This window comes from Bombina bombina, chromosome 4 (genome assembly GCF_027579735.1).
Source record: "Bombina bombina isolate aBomBom1 chromosome 4, aBomBom1.pri, whole genome shotgun sequence".
NCBI classification, from domain to species: Eukaryota; Metazoa; Chordata; class Amphibia; order Anura; family Bombinatoridae; genus Bombina; species Bombina bombina.
Window position 1 is genome coordinate 443,699,452 of NC_069502.1, and position 25,702 is coordinate 443,725,153.

The 25,702-nt window shown below is 39.4% G+C and overlaps 1 protein-coding gene across 1 annotated transcript in view; it reads right to left on the reverse strand.

The window, feature by feature from the left end:
* Positions 1-25,702, reverse strand: part of PRSS56 (serine protease 56) — a 95,020-nt gene that overhangs the window by 57,874 nt on the left and 11,444 nt on the right. The window contains exons 4-10 of the mRNA XM_053711910.1: positions 23,168-23,221; positions 22,673-22,862; positions 22,253-22,361; positions 20,540-20,699; positions 11,876-12,018; positions 11,407-11,566; positions 4,706-4,894 (exon numbers count right to left, since the gene is read on the reverse strand). Of these exons, the coding sequence (XP_053567885.1) occupies positions 4,706-4,894; positions 11,407-11,566; positions 11,876-12,018; positions 20,540-20,699; positions 22,253-22,361; positions 22,673-22,862; positions 23,168-23,221 (1,005 nt within the window). The remainder of the gene's footprint in view (positions 1-4,705; positions 4,895-11,406; positions 11,567-11,875; positions 12,019-20,539; positions 20,700-22,252; positions 22,362-22,672; positions 22,863-23,167; positions 23,222-25,702) is intronic.

Here is a 25,702-nt window from a genome sequence, read left to right on the forward strand (position 1 = left end):
TTGTAACACTTTAGTTATGAGTTTTATGTGACAGTTTTGTTGAGTAAAACTCATAACTACTACTCTCAGATGGCGGTATTGAACTTGTCGTTATAGGGTGTAATGCAAGATTTTTAGCCTCACCGCAAAACTCGTAATGGCTGTGCTATGCGAATCCCATGAAAAAACGTAATTTTTACGAGTGCGGGACTGACGTTGCGTTACAGGCTAAAAGGCTTGCGGTACAGCTATACCGACAAGTCTTGTAATGGCTGCAGTGCTGTTTTAAGACTGAAATTACCATTTTTTCAGCGTTAAAAGACGAACGCACAACTCGTAATCTACCTGTACATGTTTTACTATATATACAGTATCTCACAAAAGTGAGAACACCCCTCACATTTTTGTAAATATTTTATTATATCTTTTCATGTGACAACACTGAAGAACTGACACTTTGCTACAATGTAAATAATGAGTGTACAGCCTGTATAACAGTGTAAATTTGCTGTCGCCTCAAAATAACTCGACACACAGCCATTAATGTCTAAACCTCTGGCAACAAAAGTGAGTACACCCCTAAGTGGAAATGTCCAAATTGGGCCCAATTAGCCATTTTCCCTCCCTGGTGTAATGTGACTCGTTATTGTTACAATCTCTCAGGTGTGAATGGTGAGCAGGTGTGTTAAATTTGGTGTTATCGCTCTCACACTGGTCACTGGAAGTTCAACATGGCACCTCATGGCAAAGAACTCTCTGAGGATCTGAAAAAAAGAATTGTTGCTCTACATAAAGATGGCCTAGGCTACAAGAAGATTACCCTGAAACTGAGCTGCAGCACGGTGGGCAAGGACATACAGCTGTTTCACAGGACAGGTTCCACTCAGAACAGGGCTCGCCATGGTCGACCAAAGAAGTTGAGTGCACGTGCTCAGCGTCATATCCAGAGGTTGTCTTTGGGAAATAGACGTATGAGTGGTGCCAGCATTGCTGCAGAGGTTGAAGGAGTGGGGGGTCAGCCTGTCAGTGCTCAGACCATACACCGCACACTGCATTAAATTGGTCTGTATGGCTGTCGCCCCAGAAGGAAGCCTCTTCTAAATATGATGCACAAGAAAGCCTGCAAACAATTTGCTGAAGATGAGCAGGCTAAGGACATGGATTACTGGAAGTTAAGGCAGTGCTGGAAAATAATGGTGGCCACACAAAATATTGACACCTTGGGCCCAATTTGGACATTTCCACTTAGGGGTGTACTCACTTTTGTTGCCAACAGTTGTACTCACTTTATCCCCAGTACTGTGCAAAAGTCTTAGGCCACCATTAGATTTGTTGTTTTAACAAAGTTTTAATGACCATATATAGTTATTCTTCGGTCTCTTTATTAAGATACAAACAGAAAGTAAACTTGTACACAAAACAAATTTTAAAATAAAATGGCTTCTTCAGGCAAAAGTCAGTATTTAGTGTGGCCTCCCTCGGCACTAAGCACATCTTGAACTCTTTTGGAGAGACTGTCCTGAAGTTTTCTGAAGTTATCTTCTGGTATATTATACCAGGCTTCTTTCAGCATTTCCCAGAGTTCCTCTTTAGATTTTGGTTGTCTTTTATTTCTTTCTCCGGTGATCCCAAATAATATTCAGTTCTGGACTCTACGGAGAGTCATCATGCGGAATTCAAGAAGGAATGGCATGATGAATTAAAACCTGTCTGTACTTTTCAGCATTCATAATCCCATCAATTGACAATATCGCCAACACCACTGTCAGAAATGCAGCCCCAAACCAGGACAGACCATCCACCATGTTTCACTGAAGGCCGCACTGATTCTTCCATCTCTCTCCAACTCTTCAAACTTGGATTCATCACTCCATAATCTTCTTTTCCACTGATCTTCATTCCAATCTTTATGAGCTTTGGCATATCGTACCCTTCCACAAAGACAAGACCTGATCAAGCTTCTTCTGAATGTACAAGGGAAAACTTGGCATCCTGATGAAGCTGCCAGATGCTAAGCCAGGTACTTGCTGGACTTCTTCTGGTCTCTCAAAGAAGAAACTCTGAGAAACTTCTCATCAAATTTTGAATGTTGTCTTAGCCTTCCAGTCCTTTTTTTTTTGTCTATTTGAGAGTGGCCTTGCTGATGCAAAAATATGATTTTATGTCTGTCAAATTCTGTGATCTTTGGCATTTTGAATAGAATAATGTGATTGAAAATTGTTCTTATTAGCAAGCTTCCAATTAATTAAACTCACACCACATATAATGCTCAAGCATGTCTTGCACAAACCTGGTGTAATAGACTTTTTTCACAGCAGTCATTTTGACATGAAATGGTAGGACAAATACAGGTGTTAGCAATGACATTACTTAGGGTTTTATTCCATTTAGGTTTACAAGAGCCAGGTTCCTGCTATTGCTCAAGTATTAGGGGAGGTCACACTAAATACTTGCCACTTTAGCCTAAAGAAGCTGTTTTTCTGATTTATTTCTGTTTTTTAATAAAGCATACAAAATACAAAACTCATGGTTAGTGTTTGGCTGAAGCCATTTATTATCAATTAACTGTGTTTACTCTTTTTAAATCATAATGACAACAGAAACTACCCAAATGACCCTGATCAAAAGTTTACATACCCTGGTGATTTGGGCCTGATAACATGCACACAAGTTGACACAAAGAGGTTTGAATGGCTATTAAAGGTAAGCATCCTCACCTGTGATCTGCTTGCTTGTAATTAGTGTGTGTGTATAAAAGGTCAATGAGTTTCTAGACTCCTGACAGACCCTTGCATCTTTCATCCAGTGCTGCACTGATGATTCTGGATTCTGAGTCATGGGGAAAGCAAAAGAATTGTGAAAGGATCTGCGGGAAAAGGTAGTTGAACTGTATAAAACAGGAAAGGGATATAAAAAGATATCCAAGGAATTGAGAATGCAAATCAGCAGTGTTCAAACTCTACTAAAGAAGTGGAAAATGAGGAGTTCTGTTGAAACCAAACCACGGTCAGGTAGACCAACTAAAATTTTAGCCACAACTTCCAGGAAAATTGTTTATGATGCAAAGACAAACCCACAAATAACTTCAGGTGAAATACAAGACATGTGGTGTGGCTGTTTCAAGATGCACAATAAGGAGGCACTTGAAGAAAGATGGGCTGCATGGTCAAGTCGCCAGAAGAAAGCCATTACTACGCAAATGTCAGGAGCCCAGAAACTCATTGACCTTTTATACACACACACTAATTACAAGCAAACAGATCACAGGTGAGGATGGTTACCTTTAATAGCCATTCAAACCCCTTTGTGTCAACTTGTGTGCATGTTATCAGGCCAAAATCACCAGGGTATGTAAACTTTTGATCAGGGTCATTTGGGTAGTTTATGTTGTCATTATGATTTAAAAAGAGTAAACACAGTTGACTGATAATAAATGGCTTCAGCCAAACACTAACCATGAGTGAAAGAAAAGTTTTTGCGTTATCATTCATATTCTCTGAAAAATGGCCAAGAAATCATAAATTCTGCCAGGGTATGTAAACTTATGAGCACAACTGTATATATAAATAAAATGACACAGATTGGAAATATGTTCTTGTAAAACTCTAAGTTTACCATCACCTGACACAAATACTGCAGTAGCAAATAAATGTTCCCTGGCCACAGCTCTATTGGTGAAGAGAGTCACACCTTTAACAGCCTGACAAGAAAATGTTAGTTGATTTGAAACAGGAACATACACAAATGATCAGTTTTGAGGGGTTAAAGTGAGGGGAGGTGGGGTGTTAGAAAAAAAACGGCACTGAAAAGTGCCTTTACATATAGCGGTCTATGGGGACTGTGTTATTACTGTAAATATATATGTATTTGGTTATATACATATATATTTATGTGTTAATTATATACACATAAATATATATGTATATATTCATATACATATATATTTTTATTTGCTGCCCAACACTGTGCGACTTACCGCCTGCACTGCGCTAGGTTCTTTGCCGTGTCTGACGACATCAGAACAAGGTTCCCATTGGAGCCTATGGAAGCGCGTTCTCAGCTGTTATTACAGGAGAAGAGCAAATATCACACTCACGAAAGCACAGTTTTGAGCTCCACTTGTAATCTAGCTCTAAGTGTTCTGTAATGTATAAAAGATACCACTTATAATAAGTCCTTACAGAGATTTTAATGGCATTTTAGTTTTGATGACTTCCTCACATTTTCAAAAAAAATAATCAAATAATGGTAGGAAAAAAAATGCTGATTATAAATAGAAGCTAGTCACATTAGGGGCTGGATTTATCAACGCTGAGGCGTACAGGGGCACGTATACGCGCCCCTGTACGCCTCAGCTTGCCTGTGGGGGGGGCAAAATTACTCGCAGGTAATTAACATTGCACACGAGCGCAATTTTGCGATTGCGTGCATTCCCGCCCGCGCACAGCTAATCACACGCGGGCAGGAGCTGTCAATCTCCTCGGTCGGACTCGACCGAGGAGATTGAATTTCGCCACAATAGAGGTGGCGTAGATGTTAGTGAAGCAGCGGTCTGGTGACCGCTGCTTGATAAATCCCGGCGAGCAAGTTCTTGAGAGAACTTGCTGCCGTAGGGGCTTAATAAATCTAGCCCTAGGTATGGAGGGAAATTTGCAGACTAGATATGTATACTGTTATAAGGAAGTGGAACTATATTTACTTGCGGTCACGTGTTTGATTTACTCACCGCATCTTTTCTGCTTCTGCCTACACTTTTCCTCAATTAAACGAGTACATGCTTCCTCGCTCAGAGGCGCGGGACACAACTGTTTATAGAAGGAGCAGAGGCGGGTGAACTCAGAACTGTGTGACTTATCATGTGCCTTGGTCAGCTCCACCAACTCAAAACAGGTGGGCTCTCGGCTTGGTGGGGATTCTAAAGGAGAAAAAGAGAGGTTAAAATAACAAGAAGGAAAGTGAAGATGTTTATAAAGAATAAACACTTATACCCTATATGCAATTTATAATTATGATAATATTTTGAGTAATGAACATATTATTGCAAAAGGAGGAATACTTTTCTAATCACATTGTTCTAAATTATGGAAATAGTAACTCAGATGTATGAATCATAAATATAAGTTTGACTATGAAGGCTATATTTAAAATATAAGCACAATGTGCATGAAATAATATTACAGCTAATCTATAATAACCAAATGAACTAGCATTAGAAGCAGTCTGCAGGATGCTTACTTTTCTAAAAACAGAATTTATGTTTACCTGATAAATTACTTTCTCCAACGGTGTGTCCGGTCCACGGCGTCATCCTTACTTGTGGGATATTCTCCTCCCCAACAGGAAATGGCAAAGAGCCCAGCAAAGCTGGTCACATGATCCCTCCTAGGCTCCGCCTTCCCCAGTCATTCGACCGACGTAAAGGAGGAATATTTGCATAGGAGAAATCATATGATACCGTGGTGACTGTAGTTAAAGAAAATAAATTATCAGACCTGATTAAAAAACCAGGGCGGGCCGTGGACCGGACACACCGTTGGAGAAAGTAATTTATCAGGTAAACATAAATTCTGTTTTCTCCAACATAGGTGTGTCCGGTCCACGGCGTCATCCTTACTTGTGGGAACCAATACCAAAGCTTTAGGACACGGATGAAGGGAGGGAGCAAATCAGGTCACCTAGATGGAAGGCACCACGGCTTGCAAAACCTTTCTCCCAAAAATAGCCTCAGAAGAAGCAAAAGTATCAAATTTGTAAAATTTAGTAAAAGTGTGCAGTGAAGACCAAGTCGCTGCCTTACATATCTGATCAACAGAAGCCTCGTTCTTGAAGGCCCATGTGGAAGCCACAGCCCTAGTAGAATGAGCTGTGATTCTTTCAGGAGGCTGCCGTCCGGCAGTCTCGTAAGCCAATCTGATGATGCTTTTAATCCAAAAAGAGAGAGAGGTAGAAGTTGCTTTTTGACCTCTCCTTTTACCAGAATAAACAACAAACAAAGAAGATGTTTGTCTAAAATCCTTTGTAGCATCTAAATAGAATTTTAGAGCACGAACTACATCCAAATTGTGCAACAAACGTTCCTTCTTTGAAACTGGATTCGGACACAAAGAAGGCACGACTATCTCCTGGTTAATGTTTTTGTTAGAAACAACTTTCGGAAGAAAGCCAGGTTTAGTACGTAAAACCACCTTATCTGCATGGAACACCAGATAAGGAGGAGAACACTGCAGAGCAGATAATTCTGAAACTCTTCTAGCAGAAGAAATTGCAATCAAAAACAAAACTTTCCAAGATAATAACTTAATATCAACGGAATGTAAGGGTTCAAACGGAACCCCCTGAAGAACTGAAAGAACTAAATTGAGACTCCAAGGAGGAGTCAAATGTTTGTAAACAGGCTTGATTCTAACCAGAGCCTGAACAAAGGCTTGAACATCTGGCACAGCTGCCAGCTTTTTGTGAAGTAACACAGACAAGGCAGAAATCTGTCCCTTCAAAGAACTTGCAGATAATCCTTTCTCCAAACCTTCTTGAAGAAAGGATAGAATCTTAGGAATTTTTACCTTGTCCCAAGGGAATCCTTTAGATTCACACCAACAGATATATTTTTTCCATATTTTGTGGTAGATTTTTCTAGTTACAGGCTTTCTGGCCTGAACAAGAGTATCAATGACAGAATCTGAGAACCCTCGCTTTGATAAGATCAAGCGTTCAATCTCCAAGCAGTCAGTTGGAGTGAGACCAGATTCGGATGTTCGAACGGACCTTGAACAAGAAGGTCTCGTCTCAAAGGTAGCTTCCATGGTGGAGCCGATGACATATTCACCAGGTCTGCATACCAAGTCCTGCGTGGCCACGCAGGAGCTATCAAGATCACCGATGCCCTCTCCTGATTGATCCTGGCTACCAGCCTGGGGATGAGAGGAAACGGCGGGAATACATAAGCTAGTTTGAAGGTCCAAGGTGCTACTAGTGCATCTACTAGAGTCGCCTTGGGATCCCTGGATCTGGACCCGTAGCAAGGAACCTTGAAGTTCTGACGAGAGGCCATCAGATCCATGTCTGGAATGCCCCACAATTGAGTAATTTGGGCAAAGATTTCCGGATGGAGTTCCCACTCCCCCGGATGAAATGTCTGACGACTCAGAAAATCCGCTTCCCAATTTTCCACTCCTGGGATGTGGATTGCAGACAAGTGGCAGGAGTGAGTCTCCGCCCAGTGAATGATTTTGGTCACTTCTTCCATCGCCAGGGAACTCCTTGTTCCCCCCTGATGGTTGATGTACGCAACAGTCGTCATGTTGTCTGATTGAAACCGTATGAACTTGGCCTTTGCTAGCTGAGGCCAAGCCTTGAGAGCATTGAATATCGCTCTCAGTTCCAGAATATTTATCGGGAGAAGAGATTCTTCCCGAGACCAAAGACCCTGAGCTTTCAGGGGTCCCCAGACCGCGCCCCAGCCCACCAGACTGGCGTCGGTCGTGACAATGACCCACTCTGGTCTGCGGAAGCTCATCCCCTGTGACAGGTTGTCCAGGAACAGCCACCAACGGAGTGAATCTCTGGTCCTCTGATCTACTTGTATCGTCGGAGACAAGTCTGTATAGTCCCCATTCCACTGACTGAGCATGCACAGTTGTAATGGTCTTAGATGAATTCGCGCAAAAGGAACTATGTCCATTGCCGCTACCATCAAACCTATTACTTCCATGCACTGCGCTATGGAAGGAAGAGGAACAGAATGAAGTATTTGACAAGAGTTTAGAAGTTTTGATTTTCTGGCCTCTGTCAGAAAAATCCTCATTTCTAAGGAGTCTATTATTGTTCCCAAGAAGGGAACCCTTGTTGACGGAGATAGCGAACTTTTTTCTACGTTCACTTTCCACCCGTGAGATCTGAGAAAGGCCAGGACAATGTCCGTGTGAGCCTTTGCTTGTGGAAGGGACGACGCTTGAATCAGAATGTCGTCCAAGTAAGGTACTACTGCAATGCCCCTTGGTCTTAGCACCGCTAGAAGGGACCCTAGTACCTTTGTGAAAATTCTTGGAGCAGTGGCTAATCCGAACGGAAGTGCCACAAACTGGTAATGCTTGTCCAGGAATGCGAACCTTAGGAACCGATGATGTTCCTTGTGGATAGGAATATGTAGATACGCATCCTTTAAATCCACCGTGGTCATGAATTGACCTTCCTGGATGGAAGGAAGAATTGTTCGAATGGTTTCCATTTTGAACGATGGAACCTTGAGAAACTTGTTTAGGATCTTGAGATCTAAGATTGGTCTGAATGTTCCCTCTTTTTTGGGAACTACGAACAGATTGGAGTAGAACCCCATCCCTTGTTCTCCTAATGGAACAGGATGAATCACTCCCATTTTTAACAGGTCTTCTACACAATGTAAGAATGCCTGTTTTTTTATGAGGTCTGAAGACAATTGAGACCTGTGGAACCTCCCCCTTGGGGGAAGCCCCTTGAATTTCAGAAGATAACCTTGGGAGACTATTTCTAGTGCCCAAGGATCCAGAACATCTCTTGCCCAAGCCTGAGCGAAGAGAGAGAGTCTGCCCCCCACCAGATCCGGTCCCGGATCGGGGGCCAACATCTCATGCTGTCTTGGTAGCAGTGGCAGGTTTCTTGGCCTGCTTTCCTTTGTTCCAGCCTTGCATTGGCCTCCAGGCTGGCTTGGCTTGAGAAGTATTACCCTCTTGCTTAGAGGACGTAGCACTTGGGGCTGGTCCGTTTCTGCGAAAGGGACGAAAATTAGGTTTATTTTTGGCTTTGAAAGACCTATCCTGAGGAAGGGCGTGGCCCTTGCCCCCAGTGATATCAGAGATAATCTCTTTCAAGTCAGGGCCAAACAGCGTTTTCCCCTTGAAAGGAATGTTAAGCAATTTGTTCTTGGAAGACGCATCCGCTGACCAAGATTTTAGCCAAAGCGCTCTGCGCGCCACAATAGCAAAACCAGAATTTTTCGCCGCTAACCTAGCCAATTGCAAAGTGGCGTCTAGGGTGAAAGAATTAGCCAATTTGAGAGCATGAATTCTGTCCATAATCTCCTCATAAGAAGAAGAATTATTATTGAGCGCCTTTTCTAGTTCATCGAACCAGAAACACGCTGCTGTAGTGACAGGAACAATGCATGAAATTGGTTGTAGAAGGTAACCTTGCTGAACAAACATCTTTTTAAGCAAACCCTCTAATTTTTTATCCATAGGATCTTTGAAAGCACAACTATCTTCTATGGGTATAGTGGTGCGTTTGTTTAGAGTAGAAACCGCCCCCTCGACCTTGGGGACTGTCTGCCATAAGTCCTTTCTGGGGTCGACCATAGGAAACAATTTCTTAAATATAGGGGGAGGGACGAAAGGTATACCGGGCCTTTCCCATTCTTTATTTACAATGTCCGCCACCCGCTTGGGTATAGGAAAAGCTTCGGGGGGCCCCGGGACCTCTAGGAACTTGTCCATTTTACATAATTTCTCTGGAATGACCAAATTCTCACAATCATCCAGAGTAGATAACACCTCCTTCAGCAGAGCGCGGAGATGTTCCAATTTAAATTTAAATGGAATCACATCAGGTTCAGCTTGTTGAGAAATTTTCCCTGAATCTGAAATTTCTCCCTCAGACAAAACCTCCCTGGCCCCCTCAGACTGGTGTAGGGGCACTTCAGAACCAATATCATCAGCGTCCTCATGCTCTTCAGTATTTTCTAAAACAGAGCAGTCGCGCTTTCGCTGATAAGTGGGCATTTTGGCTAAAATGTTTTTGATAGAATTATCCATTACAGCCGTTAATTGTTGCATAGTAAGGAGTATTGGCGCACTAGATGTACTAGGGGCCTCCTGTGTGGGCAAGACTGGTGTAGACGAAGGAGGGGATGATGCAGTACCATGCTTACTCCCCTCACTTGAGGAATCATCTTGGGCATCATTTTCTCTAAATTATGTGTCACATAAATCACATCTATTTAAATGAGAAGGAACCTTGGCTTCCCCACATACAGAACACAGTCTATCTGGTAGTTCAGACATGTTAAACAGGCATAAACTTGATAACAAAGTACAAAAAACGTTTTAAAATAAAACCGTTACTGTCACTTTAAATTTTAAACTGAACACACTTTATTACTGCATATTCGAAAAAGTATGAAGGAATTGTTCAAAATTCACCAAAATTTCACCACAGTGTCTTAAAGCCTTAAAAGTATTGCACACCAAATTTGGACCCTTAAAATAACGGAACCGGAGCCGTTTTTATATTTAACCCCTTTACAGTCCCTGGTATCTGCTTTGCTGAGACCCAACCAAGCCCAAAGGGGAATACGATACCAAATGACGCCTTCAGAAAGTCTTTTCTATGTATCAGAGCTCCTCACACATGCAGCTGCATGTCATGCTTCCCAAAAACAAGTGCGCAATAGAGGCGCGAAAATGAGACTCTGCCTATGATTAGGGAAAGCCCCTAGAGAATAAGGTGTCCAATACAGTGCCTGCCGGTTATTTTACATAGTTCCCAAGATTAAAATAATTCCTCAAGGCTATGGAGTATAAAATATGCTTATATATAAATCGTTTTAGCCCAGAAAATGTCTACAGTCTTAAAGCCCTTGTGAAGCCCTTTTTTCTCTTCATGTAATAAAAATGGCTTACCGGATCCCATAGGGAAAATGACAGCTTCCAGCATTACATCGTCTTGTTAGAAATGTGTCATACCTCAAGCAGCAAAGGTCTGCTCCCTGTTTCCCCCAACTGAAGTTAATTCCTCTCAACAGTCCTGTGTGGAAACAGCCATCGATTTTAGTAACGGTTGCTAAAATCATTTTCCTCTTACAAACAGAAATCTTCATCTCTTTTCTGTTTCAGAGTAAATAGTACATACCAGCACTATTTTAAAATAACAAACTCTTGATTGAATAATAAAAACTACAGTTAAACACTAAAAAACTCTAAGCCATCTCCGTGGAGATGTTGCCTGTACAACGGCAAAGAGAATGACTGGGGAAGGCGGAGCCTAGGAGGGATCATGTGACCAGCTTTGCTGGGCTCTTTGCCATTTCCTGTTGGGGAGGAGAATATCCCACAAGTAAGGATGACGCCGTGGACCGGACACACCTATGTTGGAGAAACTACTTATTTTACTGGTAGAATGATAAGCTTTAACGGGACATGGAAGTTAAATTTAATTCCTCTTTGCATTATTTATCTTATTTGCATGAGGTAGGCTCTGGAGTGAGCATAAGTAGAAGGCAAATATGTGCTGGAAGTTCCTAATCATAGTTAACATTCTAGCAGTATTAAAAAAAAGACTTCTAAAGAAATTCTAAATCTGTTGCTGTGGTTTTGAAATTTGACTTTTACTACCCTTTATAGAGGATAATATAAAAAATATCTAGAAACTAAGGCAAAATCGGTTATGGTAGATATTTACTATTCATTTGAAGACTAATCCAGTTGTTGAAGGCAGTGACTCTAGTATACACTCCTGGTTTCCCTCTCTCTCCACAACCATCACCCCATGATGTTATTCCATAAAGTACATATCTTTTGGAGACAGGATCCTGGCAGGTGAGAGGCCCCCCGGAGTCACCCTGCAATAAAATACATGGTTAGACTAGGAGGCCCTGTCCAATGAGGACACTGTAGTTAAAGGACGTGAGTAAAGATAAAATCAGAGATTATACTATAATGTGCAGCAGTGTCTATGTGGCACACACAAACATCCTTTATCAATTATACTATATGTATATGCTTCTATCACTCCCTTTCTGAATCCATAATTTGTCTTCCACAATATTATTACTATTATTATTATTATTAGTAGTAGTATCATTAGTAGTAGTAGTAGTAATATGTATTCTTTGCAACTTTTAGAATGGGATGGAAAGTGGTGGTGTTACCTGGCAAGAGTCTATGCCTCCGCTAAGGTATCCTGCACAAAACATGGTATTGGTCAGCATGTCTTTCCCCAAGGTGCCGCGGCAAGATTCCTGGCTCAGGATTGGAACACGAGCTTCCATCGCTACATCTGATGGGGGTCCATCTATATAGATTAATATACAACAGTGAGCCTACACAAAAAATAATTTGTGTGGCTGCTTTATACCAATAATATAAAATGGCTAATACTATAAATATTTTCATATTTCAAAATAAAAACAACACAATGCTGTAGAAATAGATACATAAAAACTATATTCCTAGGGGAACATAAATTCATACAAATTGTGCAACAACCTTTACAGACATAAAACAAGTATTAATGAAACACAATCCTTTACTTAACAAAGTAAAAAAAAAAAAGGGCACATGATACTAAAAACAAATATCACAAATGGAGCTGTTTAAAATGATATAATAATGATATATATCTTAGAAATCAGATGGGCTGTAATAGATCCTAAATACAGTAGATCCTTAAATATCTATAGTTATAGATCCTACAATACAGGGAGTGCAGAATTATTAGGCAAATGAGTATTTTGACCACATCATCCTCTTTATGCATGTTGTCTTACTCCAAGCTGTATAGGCTCGAAAGCCTACTACAAATTAAGCATATTAGGTGATGTGCATCTCTGTAATGAGAAGGGGTGTGGTCTAATGACATCAACACCCTATATCAGGTGTGCATAATTATTAGGCAACTTCCTTTCCTTTGGCAAAATGGGTCAAAAGAAGGACTTGACAGGCTCAGAAAAGTCAAAAATAGTGAGATATCTTGCAGAGGGATGCAGCACTCTTAAAATTGCAAAGCTTCTGAAGCGTGATCATCGAACAATCAAGCGTTTCATTCAAAATAGTCAACAGGGTCGCAAGAAGCGTGTGGAAAAACCAAGGCGCAAAATAACTGCCCATGAACTGAGAAAAGTCAAGCGTGCAGCTGCCAAGATGCCACTTGCCACCAGTTTGGCCATATTTCAGAGCTGCAACATCACTGGAGTGCCCAAAAGCACAAGGTGTGCAATACTCAGAGACATGGCCAAGGTAAGAAAGGCTGAAAGACGACCACCACTGAACAAGACACACAAGCTGAAACGTCAAGACTGGGCCAAGAAAGATCTCAAGACTGATTTTTCTAAGGTTTTATGGACTGATGAAATGAGAGTGAGTCTTGATGGGCCAGATGGATGGGCCCGTGGCTGGATTGGTAAAGGGCAGAGAGCTCCAGTCCGACTCAGATGCCAGCAAAGTGGAGGTGGAGTACTGGTTTGGGCTGGTATCATCAAAGATGAGCTTGTGGGGCCTTTTCGGGTTGAGGATGGAGTTAAGCTCAACTCCCAGTCCTACTGCCAGTTTCTGGAAGACACCTTCTTCAAGCAGTGGTACAGGAAGAAGTCTGCATCCTTCAAGAAAAACATGATTTTCATGCAGGACAATGCTCCATCACACGCGTCCAAGTACTCCACAGCGTGGCTGGCAAGAAAGGGTATAAAAGAAGAAAATCTAATGACATGGCCTCCTTGTTCACCTGATCTGAACCCCATTGAGAACCTGTGGTCCATCATCAAATGTGAGATTTACAAGGAGGGAAAACAGTACACCTCTCTGAACAGTGTCTGGGAGGCTGTGGTTGCTGCTGCACGCAATGTTGATGGTGAACAGATCAAAACACTGACAGAATCCATGGATGGCAGGCTTTTGAGTGTCCTTGCAAAGAAAAATGGCTATATTGGTCACTGATTTGTTTTTGTTTTGTTTTTGAATGTCAGAAATGTATATTTGTGAATGTTGAGATGTTATATTGGTTTCACTGGTAAAAATAAATAATTGAAATGGGTATATATTTGTTTTTTGTTAAGTTGCCTAATAATTATGCACAGTAATAGTCACCTGCACACACAGATATCCCCCTAAAATAGCTAAAACTAAAAACAAACTAAAAACTACTTCCAAAACTATTCAGCTTTGATATTAATGAGTTTTTTGGGTTCATTGAGAACATGGTTGTTGTTCAATAATAAAATTAATCCTCAAAAATACAACTTGCCTAATAATTCTGCACTCCCTGTAGAAACAATTCCAGAATGTACATCCATTTTTACTCAAATGTTCTTTTTAAATAGTCCTTCTATATTACAGGGGAGGGTAAAACATGTTGTAGCTTCAGAAACCACATTATTATAATGTGAGACGAATACATATCAGCTGCTTTTTGATGCAAATAAAATCAATTTTATAAAGTATGATAGGGAGATGCTTTCAGGAGGTGCAAAAATCTGCTCTAATATTTGATTTACATTAGAATAAATGTATTGTAAGCACTTACAGGGACAGTCTACTCCAGAATATTTAGTGTTTAAAAAGATAGATAATTAATTTATTACCAATTCCCTGGTTCTGAATAACCAACACTGTCATATTAATACACCTTTTAACTCTGTGATTACCTTGTATCTAAGCATCTGCAGACTGCCCCCTCAGTTTAGTTCTTTTGACAGACTTGCATGTTAGCCAATCAGTGCTGGCTCAAGTGCAATTACACGGGAGTGAGCACAATCTTATCTATATGGCACACATGAACTAGCACTGTCTAGCTGTGAAAACTGTCAAAATCCACTGAGATAAGAGGCAGCCTTCAAGAGTTTAACAATTAGCATAATTTGTGTCATACCAGCCACTGCTGACTTTGGGCTAGATTACGAATGGAACGCAATTTATCAATTCCATTTGCACGCTAAATTTGCTAGAAGTAAGATTTTTGCTTGCATCTGGTAGTGCGTGTTGAAAGTAAAAAGTGCGTATCTCTTATGCATTATTTTATTCCTTATGGACTTCAAAGGGGTGTGAAAAGTGGCAAAAAAACACCCTTACTTGCGCACATTCTAATCTTATTCACAAAGTAGAATATGTTCTATATATATAGTAGTTAGGTGTATGCACTCTCACCATCAAGCGATAACAGCCAGGGTGCTATGGAGAGTTTCAATAAGATCAAATATTAAGCACTCACTGATCTTCAGCCGTTTGTGTTTAAATAAATATTTTTTTGTGTGACATTTCGGGACAAAACACAGTCCCTTCCTCTGACAAACAACTGTGGAAAATGACAAACCTTTAAAGGCAAGTGAAAACCCTCCCCTTCATCTCAGTCAATCATGGCTGTCCATGTGCAAAGACAGAAAAAAACAATGATTCTGCTAACAACGTGTTCATGAATCTAAAACAATTGTATATTATAGTGTACCCAATTCAAAAGATTAACCAGTGTAATATAGTAAATGTGTATACCAATATCGCAAGGCCTGCAGGGGATCCTAATCTCATAAGACATAATACAACAAACAACTTTATTCTTACAAACTCTTAATCTGTGATTAAGGACCATTCACAATCGAAAGGGGACCTCACACCCCCAATATTGGCCAAATCGCCTAAGGATCATCCTAACCCTCCACCTCCTGGTAGCCTCCCCCATGCGTTATTGGTGAAGCAAAAAGACACATCTTATTTACTGCACGATCACCAATCCTACATCTAAAGTACTGACAACATCCACACTCGTTCTGGTTTCATCCAAGCAAGCATATAACTTATGATCAACAAGTACAAAATCAAACCTACACCGCCACTGACTCTTCCATCTGACAGCAGGGTGTAAAAAGAGATGGGTATGTGTACCTCAACAAAGCACAAAGTTCCAACATGCATCTCCACAAGCATCACACCTCGTACAACCCGTTATTCTACCCTGCCATCATCATTCATGATGATCCAATCCAATGATCCATGATCCAATCAGCCAATAGGATTGAGCTTGCATTCTATTGGCTGTTCCAAGCACCCAATAGAATGCAAGCTCAATCCTATTGGCTGATTGCATCAGCCAAAAGGATTTTGTACCCTTTAATTCCGATTGGCTGATAGAATTCTGTCAGCCAATCGGAATTCAAGAGACACCATCTTGGATGATGTCCCTTAAAGGAACCTTCATTCTGGAAGAGACATCGATTGAAGAGGATGCTCCGCGCCTGATGTCTTGAAGATGGAGCCGCTCCGCAGCGGATGGATGAAGATAGAAGATGCCATCTGGATGAAGACTTCTGCCGGCTGGGATGAAGACTTTGGCCCGCTTGGATGAAGACTTCTGCCGGCTTCGATGAGGACTTCTGCTGCTTCGTTGATGATGGATGTTAGATCTTCAAAAACTGTAAGTGGATCTTCGGGGGTTAGTGTTTATTTTTAGCTTAGGGTTTGGGCGGAAAAAGAGCTAAATGCCCTTTTAAGGGCAATGCCCATACAATTGCCCTTTTCAGGGCAATGGGGAGCTTAGGTTTATTTAGATAGGATTTTATTTGGTGAGTTTTACTGTTGGGGGGTTGTTTGTATTTTTTTTTACAAGTAAAAGAGCTGATTTATTTGGGGCAATGCCCCACAAAAGGCCATTTTAAGGGCTATTGGCAGTTTAGTTTAGGTTAGGTGGGGTTTTATTTTGGGGGGGTGCTTTTTATTTTGATAGGGCTATTAGATTAGGTGTAATTAGTTTTAATATTTGATCATTTCTTTTTTATTTTGTGTAATTTAGTGTGTTTTTTTTGTAATTTAGTTAATTGTATTTAATTAATGTAATTTATTTAATTGTAGTGTAAGGTTAGGTGTTATTGTAACTAAGGTAGGGTTTATTTTACAGGTACATTTCTATTTATTGTATTTATAGTTAGTAAATAGTTAATAACTATTTAGTAACTAGTCTACCTAGTTAAAATAAATACAAACTTACCTGTGAAATAAAAATAAAACCTAAGATATCTACAATGTAACTATTAGTTATATTGTAGCTAGCTTATGGTTTATTTTATAGGTAAGTGTTTAGTTTTAAATAGGAATTATTTAGTTACTGATAGTAATTTTTATTTAGATTTATTTTAATTATATTAAAGTTAGGGGTGTTAGGTTTAGGGTTAGATTTAGGGTTAGGTTTATAACTTTAGTATAGTGGCAGTGACGCTGGGGGCGGCAGATTAGGGGTTATTAAATTTATGTAGGTGGCGGCGACATTGGGGGCGGCAGATTAGGGGTTAATAAGTGTAATGTAGGTGTCTGCGATGTCAGGGGCAGCAGATTAGGGGCGTTTAGACTCGGGTTTATGTTAGGGTGTTAGGTGTAAACATAAATTTTGTTTCCCCATAGGAATCAATGGGGCTGCGTTATGGAGCTTTACACTCCTTTATTGCAGGTGTTAGGCTTTTTTTTAGCCGGCTCTCCCCATTGAGGTCTATGGGGAAATACTGCACAAGAACATAAAACCAGCTCAAAGCAGCGCTGGTATTTGAGTGGGGTATGGAGCTCAATTTTGCTCAACAATCACATATTGCCTGCTAACGCCGAGTTTTTTCAAACCTGTAATAGCAGTGCTATAGGGAGGTGAGCAGTGGAAATAACTTGCAAGTTAGCACCGAGCCGCTCTTACCGCAAAACTCGTAATCTAGCCGATTTTTTGACAATGAGATGTTGTGCACTGCTCTGAGCTCGCTTACAATCAAGCGCCAGTTATAAGACAGGGAATGACGCTGTGACAGTGGATGTGGGAACCCGGTAACTGATGTGACACGGTTGTTTTTTATTATTTTATTACACGGTTATTTGTAATGACACTCACAATGGGGCAATATAATTGTACAATATTGAGACTGTTACTTGACTGTATTAAAACAACGTGGGCAGGAGCTTAATATACTGACATGGTGATATAAAAGTAAAAATAAATCAGACTTTGTTATACACGCCTGACATCCTCCCCACGCCCCCTCACACCGAACTGCTACCCATGTTCTGATATAGTACAGACAGTGCCACAACCGTGTCACATCAGTTACCAGGTTCCCACATCCACTGTCACAGCGCCACTACCTGTCTTATAACTGGAGCTCAGAGCAGCGCACAACATCTCATTGTCAAACAATGTGAGGCAATCCTCGCCCTTGTTCCATATTACACCGGCAACGTAACTCATGGAGGCAGCAATGACACTTCTCATAAGCATCCCACTTCCGAGTTTTATGAGACAGCTGACTGATCTGACAGAACAGAACACCGGCATGTGCGGCGGCCTTTATCAGTGTGCGGGCCTATGCAGAGCAGTGCGCGCCCACGATACCGCGCATGCTACAGGGAACGTTGGTACACACACATAAACACATATATGTATACATATATATATATATATACAGTATATATATATATACATATTTAGACATGTGTATGTATGTACTGTATGTATCTTCATGTGAAAGCCCTTTGCAGGCCTTTTTATCTTACACCTGAGACTTCATATCTTTGAGCCCTTCTAACTTTTTATTTAATAATTTTATATTTTTTATCAGACAGTTTAACTGTACTTTTAAATGTATTTTTGTTGTGTTTTGTGCAACTTTTTTGACATGCGTAACAGTTGACCAAAGCTCTGAAGTCTCTCTATCCCGACACGCGTTAAATTATTGCGCTCAAGTGAATGTGTTTACTTTTAATTTGTAATACTTCCGACATGTGCAAAGAGCCAGGATAAACCCCTTATCACTCGTGTGCAACAGTTAGTGCGCCACTCGTAATCTACACCTTTCTGAGAGATTGGGTGTTTAAATGCTGGTGCATGAAAAACAGTAATGACTTTTACTAGAAGCATTTTTGCTAATTGATGTACAGTCATGGAAAAAGAAAGTACACTCTCTTTGAATTCTATGGTTTTGTGTATCAGGACATAATAAAAATCATCTGGTCCTTAGAAGGTCTAAAAAATAGGTAAATACAACCTTAGATGAACAACACACCTGACATATTACACCGTGTCATGATTTATTTAACAAATATAAAGCCAAAATGGAGAAGTCATGTGTGAAAAACTAAGTGCACCTTATGATTCAATAGCTTGTAGAACCACTTTTAGCAGCAATAACTTGAAGTAATTGTTTTCTGTATGACTCTGTATGATAAGTCTCTCACATCGCTGTGGAGGAATATTGGCCCACCCTTCTTTACAACGTTGCTTCAGTTCATTAAGGTTTGTGGGCAATCGTTTATGCACAGCTCTCTTAAGGTCCTGCCACAGCATTTCAATTGGGTTGAGATCTGGACTTTGACTAAGCCATTGCAACACCTTAATTTTTTTCTTTTTCAGCCATTCTGTTGTAGATTTGCTGATGTGCTTGGGATCATTGCCCTGTTGCATGACCCAATATTGGCCAAGCTTTAGGTGTCGGACAGATGGCCTCACATTTGACACTAAAATACTTTGGTATACAGAGGAGTTCATGGTTGACTCAATTACTGCAAGGTGCCCAGGTCCTGCGGCTTCAAAACAAGCCCAAATCATCACCCCTCCACCATCGTGTTTAACAGCTGATATGAGGTATTTATGCTGATATGCTGTGTTTGTTTTTTGACAAAAGTGGTGCTGTGCATTATGGCCAAACATCTCCACTTTGGTCTTGTGTGTCCAAAGGACATTGTTCCAGAAGTCTTGTGGTTTGTACAGATGCAACTTTGCAAACCTAAGCCATGCTGCCATGTTCTTTATAGAGAGAAGAGGGTTTTTCCTGGCAACCCTTCCTTACAAACCATACTTGTCCAGTCTTTTTCTAATTATACCTTTATGAACTTTAACATTTAACATTCTGAGGCCTTTAATTTTGCAATTTCTATGAACATTGCACGGTCTGACCTTGCGGTGAATTTGCTGGGATGTCCACTCCTGGGAAGATTGGCAACTGTCTTTCCACATGGCTTCTCCATGTTGGCTTTATTTTTAGTAAATAAATCATGACACAGTGTAATATGTCAGGTGTTATCTGAGGTTGTATTTACCTATTTTTAAGACCTGCTAAGGACCAGATGATTGTTATTATGTCATGATACGTAAAACCATAGAAATCAAAGAGGGTATACTTTCTTTTTCCCATGACTGTATATTGCAAACATGTTTCTATTTAATAAAATAAATTAACATGTTACAGATATGACTGTTCAGAATTTCTCTCATAACAGGAAATGTTTTTAAAATAATTATGTTACAAAATATTGGTCTATTTAGTTGCTTATACAATACAATAATATCCCCCATTGAAATGCATAACAGTTTGTTGAGCAAAAGATCACATGCAACTTGGGTGATTTTTTCGCTTCCTTTTCTAGGGTATTCCAAGTCATTAGAGTGCCACCGTACAATTCACTGACTGTGTGATATACTGTTTACCTTATTTACATCATTATCATGGCAATCTCAGTAAATAAAAATAAGAGGTCAAGTCCTGAAGTGCCTCTACTGGTGGCCTAAATACCACTTAAGATACATTTAAACCAGGTTAATATTAAGGCTTAGTAGTAAGGCTTCAGTGAATGGTTACAGGTTTAGTATTAATATGAGACAACAATATTTGGCAGAAAGGTTGTAGATATGTGCTCTGGGTTTCTAGTATAACCTATAAAGAGAAAGATGAGTGCCTGGGAAATTCCTTAAGCTTTGTTAGGAATCAATTAAGCTAACACTTCAGGTACAGTTACGAGCTGACTAAATTAGGTTTCTTGGGTCAAACTATTCTCCATAATGTTATGTATTAGATGAGGCTGACCTTCATAAAGCGAGCCCCATCCAGCAATGTAACAGCTTGTGCCTGCGGCTGGTTCCTCAGATACTGTGGGCAAACAAACAGGTCTTGCTCTCTCACAGGCTGTAGCAGGACTCCTCAGTTCCAGCAGTGCAAGGTCATTATTAAAGGTTTTCTGATTAAACTGTTGGGAGGAACATTTGCGATTGGATTAGAAAGAATTTGCACTATCGATATTGTCACATTGTTTAAATATAGTGAGGGGAGATGTATTAATGCTAGAAAAACAAGGTGTGAAGTACACTGTAAAATGTAGACCAACAGGTTTGATGAGCTATTTTATTTTTAAAACAATTCATATTTCAGAATAAATAGCCTTATGTCCATTATACAACCTTTAGTCTTTTAAAAACATTTAATTCTGAGCCATCTCCAGTTGATTGGTAAAATTATTTTATGTATTTATATTGTATGTGTTCTTAAATAGTTTTAGTTTTCCAGCACTAAGCTGAATTAAATATATATATGGCATTTTTTCTTCCTTGTTGAACTACTTAGGGTCATAGAATAGCGGTTCTCAAACTTTCCCTGTGGTATACCTTAAAAGGACTATTTTATATAGTGAAGTTTATAGTTTTGTTTTTTACAGTATCTTTCACAGTGGGACCTGTTCTATGTGACGATAAGTTAACAACTATGAAATAGATCTGGCTCCCTTAATAATAAAGGAGATTGACTTAATACTTACAGATGTGACAAGAGTGAGCAATATATTTATGAATTCTGAAATTTGCAATGTTGTGGTGAGTTTTTTCCACAAGATAGTACATTCACATTCAGATTTTATTGAATCTAGGCCAATGTCCCCTCAGCTCCATATCCATCTACTATTTCCCTTCATCACTATTCCAATCTTACTTAGCTTTTCATCTACTTTTACTATCCCCAAAGTTCCTCTTTCACTACAAGCATTTCATACATTGAATTTTCGCCACTCTGCCTATCATGGATATTTCTCAAGGTTGACTTCAGCTTTGCAGTGGAGTTGTTAGTCATGTTAGTCAACCAAAAATGTGGATTCTTAAAGGATGTACACCTGGCACGTGTCCCTGCTTCCTGAGCATCTTATATTATTATTATAATCAGTTATTTGTAGAGTGAGAGTCAGATTCAGCACTCAGGCAATTATTCAAGTATTTTTATATCAATATCTGTACATATTTTTCTTTATAGTAGTGTCTATTACATGCAATTATTTGCAAATTGGTGCATACTGTCCCTTTAATGCCAGTGTTAAACTACCCAATCAAGCATTAGAAAACTTGAAGATTCTAAAATTAAACTCTACCACCCCACAAAATAGTTTTATATATAATATCATATAAGATAATATCATATTTTATAATATGCAATAATCAGTGTGGGGTCTACACTTTCACTGTCCTCAACAGCCTCCATGGTGAAGGTCAAAGAAATCAAATACAAAAAAATACCACACTCTTTGGATTTCTTCACAAGTAAAGGATAAAATTTACCTTTATTCCCAAAAGTGACGTTTCCGGGCCTTCACCCCTTCATCATAACTTAAAATAAAATATTTGGTGGACTGGGAAGTTTAATTCACAATTAATCTCCTTTTTTATTATTTTTTTGTGCTGTGCTTGGATAACATGCACTGACAATTAACAGAATTTATGTTTTAAAATAGATATATTTATGTTTCTGCAGATGTCTTACTTTGGGATGCATAAGAATCCTGTTAACTTGAAGGACTTTCTCTCCAGCTGCCTCTTTGCTGAGGTCATACTGACCAATCACTACAGTCCAATGCAGTTCATTGAGGTTTCTGCAAAGTCAGGCACATATCACGGTAGTTAAAAGAAACAATTCCAATGAATGTGCCAGACATATCAATAATGTATTTTCATTACAAAGACAAAATAGCCTAAAATTGTACAGCACATTCCACTTGACACTAAAATAACATTAAATGTGACTAATACAAGCTAAGATGATTCACAAATATTGGTCTTACTGACGTTACTAGGAGCAGATATTAGACTCATCAGATGATAAAAACAAAATCTCCTATACTCCCATTCACAGATCAGTAGTACTAAGAAAATAAAGCACGAAAAATAATGGTAGGTTCCATACCCAGTAAAGCAGTGAGCAGCAGTCAAAACCCACAAATCTCCCAGCAGAACACCTCCGCACATCAACTCTCCATTAAGCCGAATGTTCACAAGCCAAGGCCATGATCCAGGCTTTGTTACGCTCCCTCCCACTATACGGCTCTTGGCTCCTGTGCTGTTGCTTGTAGATGGTAACATCTCTCCACAGGTCACTGATGTTAGAGAAAAACAAAAGTAACCCATCTGCTCACCAGAAATCAGGATCTTACACAAAACCAATGGATATGTCAATAAAGATCTTAAAAATGTAACTCTCATGTAGAATGTTAGAGTTTTTTGTGCATCTCTAGATACATCAATATACTATAGTGTGTTAAATTGTTTTATTTGTGCATAATGTCCTGAATCCCTCCTCCAATATTCTCAATAATCTCATAGGAAGTTCCTTATAGTGCAACTTACTTTAGTGTGTCGTAATGTGGGGGATCTTGGGTCTGTTAACAACCACCTAGCTCACCTGTGTTCTCATCCTCTGGGGATGTGTTTAGATAATCCATGTCACTCTCCAATCCTGCAAGAAATGTATTAATTATGAGTCATGTCAATAGGGAATTATATGGAGGACTTGACTGAACATTATTGTTTTCAATGCAAATTATTTATACTGAAACAATAGAGTATTTTTTAGTCACTTAGAGAGAAGAAAATATACTTGAACAATTCACTGACCGATTCTAGGAATAAGAGTTCAATGCAATGTTGCTAGTCATGTTAGAGCAAACAAAAACAGGACCAATATAAAAATAAAAAAGGTTTCAATAAATTGTAATCTAGATTCACCAAAATGTTGAGGAGAGACAAGATATTATAGATATGATGAACCTGTATATCTATTATTTTTAAAACAAGGTCTTCAATATCAACACACAATGTGAACTGCTACTTACTGAAAATATTGTATACAATTTGCAGGTAATGGACATTAAACATTATGAGATTGTAATATAAAATGTAAAAAGTAAAGTAAAATTTTGAAATTTAATTTTATATATACAGTATACAGTTGCAAGAAAAAGTATGTGAACCCTTTGGAATGATATGGATTTCTGCACAAATTTGTCATAAAATGTGATCTGATCATCATCTAAGTCACAACAATAGACAATCAGTCTGCTTAAACTAATAACACACAAAGAATGAAATGTTGCCATGTTTTTATTGAACACACCATGTAAACATTCACAGTGCAGGTGTAAAAAGTATGTGAACCCTTGGATTTAATAACTGGTTGAAACTCCTTTGGCAGCAATAACTTCAACCAAACGTTTCCTGTAGTTGCAGATCAGACGTGCACAACGGTCAGGAGTAATTATTGACCATTCCTCTTTACAGAACTGTTTCAGTTCAGCAATATTCTTGGGATGTCTGGTGTGAATCGTTTTCTTGAGGTCATGCCACAGCATCTCAATCGGGTTGAGGTCAGGACTCTGACTGGGCCACTTCAGAAGGTGTATTTTCTTCTGTTTAAGCCATTCTGTTGTTGATTTACTTCTATGCTTTAGGTCATTGTCCTGTTTGAACACCCATCTTCTGTTGAGCTTCAGCTGGTAGACAGATGGCCTTAAGTTCTCTTGCAAAATGTCTTGATAAACTAAGCAAAGCAGCCCCAAACCATGATGCCCCCACCACCATAGTTCACAGTTGGGATGAGGTTTTGATGTTGGTGTGCTGTGCCTCTTTTTCGCCACACATAGTGTTGTGTGTTTCTTCCAAACAACTCAATTTTGGTTTCATCTGTCCACAGAATATTTTGCCAGTACTGCTGTGGAACATCCAGGTGCCCTTGTGCAAACTGTAAACGTGCAGCAATGTTTTGTTTGGACAGCAGTGGCTTCCTCTGTGGTATCCTCCCATGAAATCCATTCTTGTTTAGTGTTTTACGTATTGCACATTCGCTAACAGGGATGTTAGCATTTGCAAGTGACTTTTGTAAGTCTTTAGCTGACACTCTAGGATTCTTCTTCACCTCGTTGAGCAGTCTGCGCTGTGCTCTTGCAGTCATCTTTACAGGACGGCCACTTCTAGGGAGAGTAGCAGCAGTGCTGAACTTTCTCCATTTATAGACAATTTGTCTTACCATGGACTGATGAACAGCAAGGCTTTTGGAGATACTTTTATAACCCTTTCCAGCTTTATGCAAGTCAACAATTCTTAATCGTAGGTCTTCTGAGAGCTCTTTTGTGCAAGGCATCATTCACATCAGGCAATGCTTCTTGTGAAAAGCAAACCCAGAACTGGTGTGTGTTTTTTATAGGGCAGAGCAGCTGTAACCAACACCTCCAATCTCATCTCATTGATTGGACTCCAGTTGGCTGACATCTCACTCCAATTAGCTCTTGGAGATGTCATTAGTCTAGGGGTTCACATACTTTTTCCACCTGCACTGTGAATGTTTACATGGTTTGTTCAATAAAAACATGGCAACATTTCATTATTTGTGTGTTATTAGTTTAAGCAGACTGTCATTGTCTATTGTTGTGACTTAGATGATGATCAGATCATATTTTATGACCAATTTGTGCAGAAATCCATATCATTCAAAAGGGTTCACATACTTTTTCTTGCAACTGTATATATATATATATATATATATATATATATATATATATATATATATATATATATATATATATATATATATATATATATATATATATATATATATATATATATATAAAGTATTGGGCACCACAAAGTTGGAACCTAGGTTTCCCCTTATCGCTCTCTTTTGCTGAAAGCAATTAGGGACATATATAAAACAGGTAATACAGTGTCCAAACACTGCATTGTGCAAGTAATAACTCTGTAACTATCTTACAGGGTTTCTCCACAGACTTTGTTTGCGCAGTGAGTTTTACTATAATACAATTGGCAAATAGCAAGTGTGAATGACAGATTCATTTGTTTTGTTTTTTTCCACCACTGACATTCTCCTAATTGCCACCAGCCCACCTATTTTATGTCTGCTTTAATATAGAAGAAATACATTTGT